We start from the raw sequence: 10000 nt of genomic DNA, 5'->3' as shown, positions 1-10000 counted from the left end.
TGAGGGTGAGAAAGATAAACACAAACGTGGACGGCATTAACCAAATCCTATCTTGAGAGGGCGTTGGTACGTCACATGCGCGGTACACAATACGCAGTGTCATACAGGTGGCAGCGTGTGATTTGTCGTTTTGATATCACCGATGTTTACCCTGATCCGTGGTCGATGCCCTTCGAACACTTAAACCATTTTGCCGCCGCCGAAATTGGATGAAAGAATCAATACAACAGCAAATGTGATCTAGCTGAAGGAATAAGAAAGGGGTGAGGCCGAGGAGGAGGGAAGGGAAGGGGACGGCCATGTTTAAATCCTAATGAGAGACGCATGCAGGGACTCTCACTTGTGGGACTAACATCGTTATTCCTGTTTGGTTTGTTTCTCTTCTCTTCTCAGCGGCCTTGCTGTATATTACTTATCTATCTATCTATCTATCTATCTATCTATCTATCTATCTATCTATCTAGCTATCTATTTATCTATCTATCTATCTATCTAACTGTCTCTCTCTCTATCTCTATCTCTGTCTCTATATCTATCTATATGACTACTGTATCCATCTCCTAACATCTCCTAACTTCCTCTAGCGTCTGCTAAAAAATCCTTAACCTGTCATAACATATAGTGAATTCCTTTAACATCTCCTCTTCCTTGAATATCTCCTAACATCTCCTTACTTCCCTAACATCTCCTCACATCTCCTAACTTCATCTCACATCCCCTCACATCTCCCAACTACTACTCACATCTTCTCACATCTCCTAACTTCTCCTTACTTCCCTAACATCTCCTCACATCTCCCAACTACTACTAACGTCTCCTCACATCTCCTGACATCTCCTTACTTCCCTCACATCTCCTAACTTCATCTAACATCTCCTCACATCCCCTAACATCTCCTTACTTTCCTAACATCTCCTCACATCTCCTAACTTCATCTAACATCTCCTCACATCCCCTCTCACTCACACCTCCTTTCAACATCTAACATACTCCGGGGTTGACTGGGCAGAATCACCACCGTGTGTAATGTCATTCATTCCATTCAAAAACCATCCGCTTTGAACAACTACAGTTCCAGTGTTGCACAAACTTGCTCAATATTGCCATGATGCTCCCCTTTCCAAAGGGCCCGTGTTGATCTGGGCTGAATGACGCACTAATGGAACTGTTGGCCCCCTCTGGTCGCTATGAAGAGAGAGCTCCTGCCTTTGTTGCAATGTGTGATGACTCCTGTGGAGCAAATCAGTGTGTGTGTGTGTTTGGACTGAATGGACTGATTTGTTAATGGACTTATTTGGGCAAATATCCCACGCAGTCACACACATGCACGCACTCACGCACTCACACGCCGCGGCACCGCTTACTGTCGGAAAAAAAACACGTTTATGAATTGTGTGGGTTGGGTGTGTGGCTGGGTGGGGGGGCTTTATTTGTAAACAGAGCACAATAGCAGAGGAATGGGGGGGCTTATTTCCATCAATACTAAGGAGCAGCCACACACACACAAACACACACACAACTCACACATACTCTGCCACTGACTCACATAGCAAAACATATGGGCCGCCATACGCTCAATTGTAACATAAATACAACACATATTACAGTAATAAGCACACACGTAGACATACTCACACACACACACACACACACACACACACACACACATACACACACACACACACACAGACACACACACATACACACACACACACATAAGCCCAAGACCGTAGAAGATTGATGGTATCCATGTAACACTTTAATGAGCTTCTGTGCACGCTTGTGTGAGTCTGTGTGCATGTTTACATGATTTAATTCAATAGTTGTGAGTTAGCCATTAGATGTGTGTGTGTGCAGCTGTGTGTTTGTTTATTTTTGTCTGAGCATGTACGTTATTGTGTGTGTGTGTGTGTGTGTGTGTGTGTGTGTGTGTGTGTGTGTGTGTGTGTGAGAGAGAGAGAGAGAGACAGAGAGAGACAGAGAGAGGAAGAGAGGGAGAGGAGAGCAAGAGAGATAGAGTGTGTGTGTATGTCTGTGATAAGGCTTTCATTTGTGTTTCCCACACACAGCCTGCAGGCATCCGCACCCCCCCCCCCCCCTCTCTCTCTCTCTCTCCCTCCTATTCTATCGCTCTCTCTCTCACTCGTTCTCCCTCTCCTACCCCCCTCGCCCCCCTCTTTTCATCTTTCATTGGCAGCATCGTCCCGCGCCCTATGCTCCTCACACTGTTACATCTGCAGCACGTTTCTACAGACAAACTACATGGTTTCCTAGCAGTAAATGTGCTCTGTGTGTGTGTGTGTGTGTGTGTGTGTGTGTGTGTGTGTGTGCGTGTGTGTGTGTGTGTGTGTGTGTGTGTGTGTGTGTGTCTGTGAGTATGTGTGTATCTGATTCTGCAATCTGTTAACTGTGTGTGTGTGTGTGTGTGTGTGTGTGTGTGTGTATGTCTGATCTTGCAGTCTGTAACTGTGTGTGCGTGTGTTTGTATCTGATCCTGCAGTCTGTTAACTGTATGTGTGTGTGTGTGTGTGTGTGTGTGTGTGTGTGTGTGTGTGTGTGTGCGTGTGTGTGCGTGTTTGTGCGTGTGTTTGTATCTGATCCTGCAGTCTGTTAACTGTATGTGTGTGTTTGTATGTGTGTGTGTGTGTGTGTGTGTGTGTGTGTGTGTGTGTGTGTGTGTGTGTGTGTTTGTGTGTGCATCTGACCCTGCAGTCTGTTAACTGTTAACTGTGTGTGTTCTGGCTACAGGGACGTTCCGAGGTGTGTGTAAGAAGATCGATCACTTTCCGGAGGATGCAGACTATGAGGCCGATGCTGCAGAGTATCTCCTACGTGAGTCTACCACACACACACACACACACACACACACACACACATTAACACACACTCACACACACACAAACACACCAACACACACTAGCATGAACACACACACACACACACACACACACACACACACACACACACACACACACATACACTCACCAACACACACCAACACACACTCACACACACACAAACACACCAACACACACTAGCCTGAACACATACACTAACATACACTACCATGAACACATACCCCAAGACACACGCACTCACACACACACAAACACCAACGCACACACACAACAAACTAGTCCACCAGGACTAGTGTGTAAACAGAGCATGGTTAAGACCCAGCAGAGGTGCAGGACATTGACATAAGTGACACCAATGTTTGCGATGTGGTGCTTGTTTGTGTCCTCCCATTGGGGCCATTGAACAATACAGCTGGCCTTTAGAGCACATTTCCCCTTTCCTAAGAGAAAAAAACCTTTCCTTTGGTCTGTCTCTGTTGTGGTTCTACCACCACGTCACACACCTCTGATGTCGAGGACGCCACAGTCACAAACCCCCTCTTCCTTAGCGACGTTACAGCAAGACGGCGACTACAAGATATCTGACTCAACGTGCTGCCGATGGTTTAGTGAAACGCAGTGAAGCCTCCTCACATCGGTCCTGCCAGCGGATTGGCTCAGAGTCACCCGAAGCTCACTTGCATGAACCGCCCCACTCAGGACCGACGGAGGATTGAAATGAAACCAATCACTGGATGGACAAACTGACAAATGAAGAGTGGAGAAATACCAGTACATCTGGTATATACGGGGTTTACTGGTTACACTGGCCGGGGCTCGTCGAGGTCCGACTCTATGTGGTAGCCCGGCGTGGCTGGGGTTTGCATCTCCGCTACAACAGTACAGGGCTACGTGCTGGAAGGTGTGTCTTTAACGGGGACATATTATACCACCAGGTGTGAGTGTGATTAGCCGTTACAAGCCGTTTTGCAAATGTGCCGAAAATGCGGTATAATGTGTCCCCTTTAACAGATGAGGCCCTTGTCTTGAGTCGATGACACAGCACGGGCGTTTTTTTTATTGCCCGTGTAGTTGTGTATTATAGCCTACCGTAAAATTGGATTGATTCGTTTAAGAGACACTTAATATGTGTGGGGTGGTGTCAGACTGAAGGAACATACACAAAGATATCCGGCATGATTCAGACGGTTTATGTTGCCCATTTTTTATTTCCTAATCTCAATATTTTAGTGAGACCCAATCTTTTTCAGATTAGTCTTGTTTACACATCAGACAATGTTTCACACAGTGTCACATGATATGAGGAAATAAACGCATTGAATATCAATATCAGTGACATAATCGTGTGAAATATCGTCCAATGTCCAGTCTTTAAACCAAGATAAACCTGAAAGAAATCAAGTCAGATTTCAACCGGCTATTTTTGTTTTGCAAGAGAATATCATCACAGCGGTGCTGCTTCTATGCAAACCTTTATTACCCTTTTTAATTAGGCTTATATGGTGTTAGGGAACAAACCAATAATAAAGAATCAAGCTGTTCAGAACCCTAGCCCATACGCTGCGTGAATGGCGATACGGCTCACGCGACAACTTGAGAGACGGCTTCTCGTCTTCCGAACAGCGACCGGGGCTGACGTCATCGCAGCCCGCTCGGAGGGCTGACTCTGGTGCCACCTCGGGCATGATCCATGTCGGGCACGGCTCAACCACAGCTCGGTGGCTGCTCAAACCGGTAGCTGAAACACAAAAAAAAAACTGCATCAGGAGATGAGGAAAAACAAGCAACAGCAGCAATCACAAGCACACACATTTTTTTCAAAGCACGTTCACAATTCTCACCATATCTAGTTAGGCCCTTTTTGCCCCGTCAAATCTTGTGTTGGAGACAGGGCCGTGTACAAGTGACACATTTCACACATTTAACCTCACCACTTTTGACCATGTCACACGATACGGGGGCAGGGGTACGGAGGCCCGATCGAAGGTCTGATGTTCGTTATCGCCCGTGTTGCTGCGAGATCGTCAGCGACGAAAAATCATGTTGGAATCTGGCTGAATTTGGGTAGCACACGTAATACAAACTAGAAATATATAATACAATATAAAACATTCTTGGCCAAAAAATGATGGCAATCACAAAGATGACATGGCTCATGCCCTGATCCATAACATCAACAGTACACAAAGCGTTGTTCGAGACGTTCCCATGGCAACTTGCAAGATGGCAAAATAAACTGAGCTGCTTTGTATCCTTTTCTGCTCCTCTCTCGTCACTCATCGTAGTGCAACTGCTATGACTTATATTACAAATAATGTCAGCCAATGGAGCAATCGCCATGAGTGCGTGTGTGTGTGCGTGTGTGTGTGCGTGTGTGTGTGTGTGCGTGTGTGTGTGTGTGTGGTTGTGTGTGTTGTGTGTGTTGTTCTCTGCGATCATGTATGGACATGCTGTAGCCAGCAAATCTCTGGCTGGTGCCATGACGGAGAGATGCACATGAAAGGGGATGAAACGTGTTCTATCAGCACAGGCGCTGCAGCAGCCGGAGTAAGAGTGATAAGAGAGATGGAGCGGGAGCGCGATTGGAGACGATCGCTGCGGAAGAGCTGCCATCGCAAATAAACCATCAGAGAGGAAGAGGCCAAAGCCCCGCCCGCCACCACCACCACCACCACACACCCCCACCCCCACTCGAACCACCATGGGAGCTGTAGGACATAGGTCAAGAGACAAAGACAACTGATAAATTGAATGAGAGCGAGTGAAAGACAGGAGCTGGGCGAAACAACTAAGAAGCTGGGAGGTGCTCCAGCGACCAGACCTCACTGCATTATGTCCCACAATGCAACATGCAAATACAGCGACATGGCAAGAGAGAAGAGAAAAGAAAGCATCAAGCTTGTATTCGTTCGCCGCTCGACTGAACGCAGGGCAACATCCCCAGAGGCAGCCAATCGGATGGCAAAGCTCTCAGCCAATGGGAAGCCCGGACCTACTGACCGGCATTTGATGGTGCCGAGGGGCTGTGGGATACAAGGGGGCGGGATTTAACCTTCTGCCACTCCACAGGCCACTGGCCGTCGCTGCTGTCAGTTTAAAACCAAGACATAGCTATAAAGGAGCTGCTGTCGCCACTCAAACCACTGTACAATTATCAACTCACATTCACCCGTTTATTATACCCGTTTATTTATCATTAGCAACCGCTGCCCCTTACATCAGAATTGTACATACCAGTTGGACACATTTTATCCTTGTCATTGGTTCGAGATCCCTCACAAAAATCCACCCGTAGTTTCTCCCTAAGTATAGACGGCTCCACTGTCTTCCAACAGTCACAACAGCATCCTGTATACTGCACACATCCGCCAAAGTCATCAACAAACGACAACAACACACAGAGAACTCTATGTGAACTCTGCCCATCTTCTCACACACTCACACACGCACCTGAGAACTCATCAGCCCCATCCTGAAATCATTCCACCGGCTCCTTGTCAAACATCCACTTCCAACTGCTCCTTATAAACCCCAGAGCTCTCCATACCCTGGCACCTATCTGCCACTCGGATCTCTTGCACCACCATGCACCCACCCGAGGGCTCCGATCTCCTGATGCAAACCTCCAAAAACCCACCACCATGACCACACTACATCACCACACTGCCCCTCCCTCTGGAAGTCTCTACCCTAAGCCATCCGTGACTCCCCCTCACCCTCCACCTACAAGCCTCCCTGCACTCCCCCGTCTCTTCAACCTGCTTGGACGGTTTCAACTCTGCAAGTTGTTTATATATCGTCTTTTATTTCTGTCCCAATTGAACTCTTTTACTCTTAATGATATCCGTGATTCTTTATAAAAGAAGTTAACGGGCTGAATGAGGCTCGTTACGGTTAAATTAGCACTTTTTGTATAATAGACTTCTTATTTAATGAATGGATTATTGTAGATTTAGTCACATAGCAATCCAAGCTTATATGCTTAAAATGTATCATAAGGGGCTGTGTGCAAAGTGCATCCCTGATGGACTTCCTTTGGGAGCCATGGGTCAGCCCCTATTACCTCCCTCACATATCTATAGAGACATTACTTCTCATTTATTCCATATCTAATATGCAGGTCAAAGGTCAAAGAACCCTCATTTGCACCGACTTGCTTCACTCGATGCACCTATTTCCAAACCACTCACTATGTTTCTGCTGTACAGCATCATGCATTCAGAAGCAGAACACACACACACACACACACACACACACACACACACACACACACACACACATGCACACACGCACGGGCGAGCACACACACGCACGCACACACACACACACATACGCACGCACACACGCACGCACATGCACACGCGCACGCACGCACGCACACACACACACACACACACACACACGCATAAACGCACACACGCACACACACACACACACACACACACACAAACACACACGTGCGGACACGCACGTACATCCACACCCAGAGAGGATTAAGCACATCATCTTTATCTTAAAAGCCAGTCTTGCAGGCTTTTAACCCCCTAATGAATATCCCGAACGAAGCAGTCATTTTAAAACGTCTGTCGTACACGATGCAGAGTTTCACACAAAAGTGCTTGGGCGGGGGCAGGACGTTGTACACTTTCTTTTTAGATACCAGAGGGATTCTGGCTCTGAGGAACGTGAGCATCTCAGATGTATGTAGAAGAGCACTCTGAGTCCTGTGCTTGAACTGCTGGACCGGCTTAGACTGTGTTCTCAGGACCACCGTCATCAATGCAGACCAGTCCGTTTTTAGCTTCATCTCCATGTACTTCATATTATTCACCGCTAGTGAAAAACTAAAAACTTAGCACTGAGTAAGTCCTGAGTAAGACAAGTCATATTATGTATGTACATATAGTGTATATATGTGTATATAGTACGTACTGTATATTTACATGCATACTATATGTACACATACTTTATATATAGTTTGTATAAAAAGTATATATATATTCATACAATTTATACATCATTGATATGTATACTTAGTATTTAATATAGTATGTTTGTGAAGTATATATGTATATACAGTATTTATGTATATATACAGACTATATATATAGTTACGGCCAGCCAGCCTAGAGTCAGTCACGTGGACGCTGTGCCCTTCCTACTCAACAGGGTGTGACCACAAAAGACATATAGTTTACATTTAACTGAACCAATCTGAACTCAGGAGGACAGAAACTCACACAAACACACGACACTTGTGTTGACTTGGCTGAGCAGAAGGAGGCCACTAAGGAGTGGTCCACTACTCATTTGGATGCCACCCAGAGGGCCATTCTGCAGGGACCACACCCTCACATCAAACACACCCACACACAACTAATAAGCCAAACAACTCAAAACACAAACACGGCAACAGGCTAGCATGCAAGGAAACACGAACACAGGGAGGACCATTACCAAAAACATGGAAAACTCTCAAGTATGACCTGATAGCCTCAAACTCAACATTGAAAACCAAACTCTTCCTCATCGGCTCTAAATCCACCCTCAGCAGAATCACCAACCCCACATCCGCCATTGATGTCCCCACTGTCTCCCCCTCCTCCCAGGCACACAACCTCGGCTCACCCTTGACCTCCACCCCTCTCCCTCCAACCTCAAATCCGCCAAGTTGTCAGGACCACTTTCTACCACCGTCGCGTTACTGCAAAGATCAGGCCCTCCCTCGCCCCCTCTGCTGCTGAGACACTGATCCACCACGCCTTGGCTCTGCCGCCGTCTGGACCATCACAACACACTGCTTCAGGGCAGCAGTGCTGGTTCCATCGATAGTCCCCCCACTTGTCCAGAGCGCCTTCGCCCGAGTCCTAACTCACAGCGAGTCCTGGCACCGCATCGCCCCTGACTTAAAGGAACCTCCACTGACGTCCTGGCTCCCGAATCCGACTTCAAGATCAGAGACTCAGAGTCCCTCCCGGTTTTCCAGTCAAGACCCGTCTATTCTCTACCGCCTTCTCTTAGCCCCTCCCCCCCTGTCTGTTGTTTCTTTCACTACCACCACCGCCCCTCAATGTAAAGCGTCTTTGAGTCGCTTTGAGAAAGTCTCCTTTGTTATTATTATTATTAAATATATAGTGTATTTATGCAATCTGTTTATTTCTGCCTTGCTTGCTTTGATACAATTCACATGATTCAATTCTTTGGTTTCTCACTAACAGAAAAGCGAACCAATGTTCACCAATAAACTAAAGAGGAAGAAAGCCAACAGAAAAGCCTGTTTGTACCATTAGTACGACAAAACAAATGTTGGGTTAAAGACAGGAACTGCTGCCAGGAACCCAACCTTGGAGGAGAGGAGAGGAGAGATGTGTGTCTTATCCTGAACCATAAAACCTAATCACGTGTGTGTTTGTGTGTGTGTGTGTGTGCGTGTGTGCGTGTGTGTGCGTGCGTGCGTGTGTGTGTGTGTGCATGTGTGCGTGTGTGTGCACGGGTGTTTGTATGTGCGCGTGTGTATGTATGTGTGTGTTTGTGTGCATGTATGTGTATGTGTATGTATGTGCGTGCGTTTATGTGCATGCGTGTGTGTACATATGTGCATGTGTGCATGTGCCCGTGTGTGTGTGTGTGTGTGTGTGTGTGTGTGTGTGTGTGTATCCAGGAGCGGTGCGGGCCTCCAGTATCTTCCCCATCATGAGCGTGGGCCTGCTGTTCCTGGGGGGGCTGTGTGTGGCCGCCAGCGAGTTCTACCGCAGCCGCCACAACGTCATCCTCAGCGCCGGCATCTTCTTCGTCTCCGCAGGTACCTCGCTCTCCCCTCCTCCCCGCTCCGCTCTGCAGTCCCCACGGTGTGGCGGCGTTTAGTTCAGCCTTGTCCCCATTTCCAGAATCCGATTTCCACCCAGCCGTTGTGTGCTCCACGCATCAAATGACTGCCCCCCCCCCCCGGATGTGGCGGTTAAAAGGCGTGTCCCCCTCGGTGGGCGTGCAGGGACAGTGCACACGGAGGTCTGGGGAAATACACGGCTGAGCGTTGGATCGTTTCACCGACTTGATTTTCAGCCCAGATGGTTGCGTTATTGATTTTTTTTTGTTATCGGATTGAATTTAGGATTAAATATTCATTCCTGGCTGTTACATTA

General features: G+C 47.3%; 1 protein-coding gene across 1 annotated transcript in view; it reads left to right on the top strand.

Annotated features, from left to right (window-relative positions):
* LOC311388247 (voltage-dependent calcium channel gamma-3 subunit-like) overlaps positions 1 to 10000 on the top strand; it is a gene marked incomplete at both ends in the record, with an annotated part of 12795 nt that overhangs the window by 712 nt on the left and 2083 nt on the right. Inside the window, 2 exons of the mRNA XM_084488738.1 lie at positions 2749 to 2832; positions 9520 to 9660. Coding sequence (XP_084344864.1) covers positions 2749 to 2832; positions 9520 to 9660 — 225 coding nt within the window. The remainder of the gene's footprint in view (positions 1 to 2748; positions 2833 to 9519; positions 9661 to 10000) is intronic.

The sequence above is a fragment of the Micromesistius poutassou genome (assembly GCF_964030765.1).
Source record: "Micromesistius poutassou genome assembly, chromosome: 1".
NCBI classification, from domain to species: domain Eukaryota; kingdom Metazoa; phylum Chordata; class Actinopteri; order Gadiformes; family Gadidae; genus Micromesistius; species Micromesistius poutassou.
Note: the sequence above shows the minus strand (reverse complement) of the source record. Positions and strands in the feature narration are given on the sequence as shown.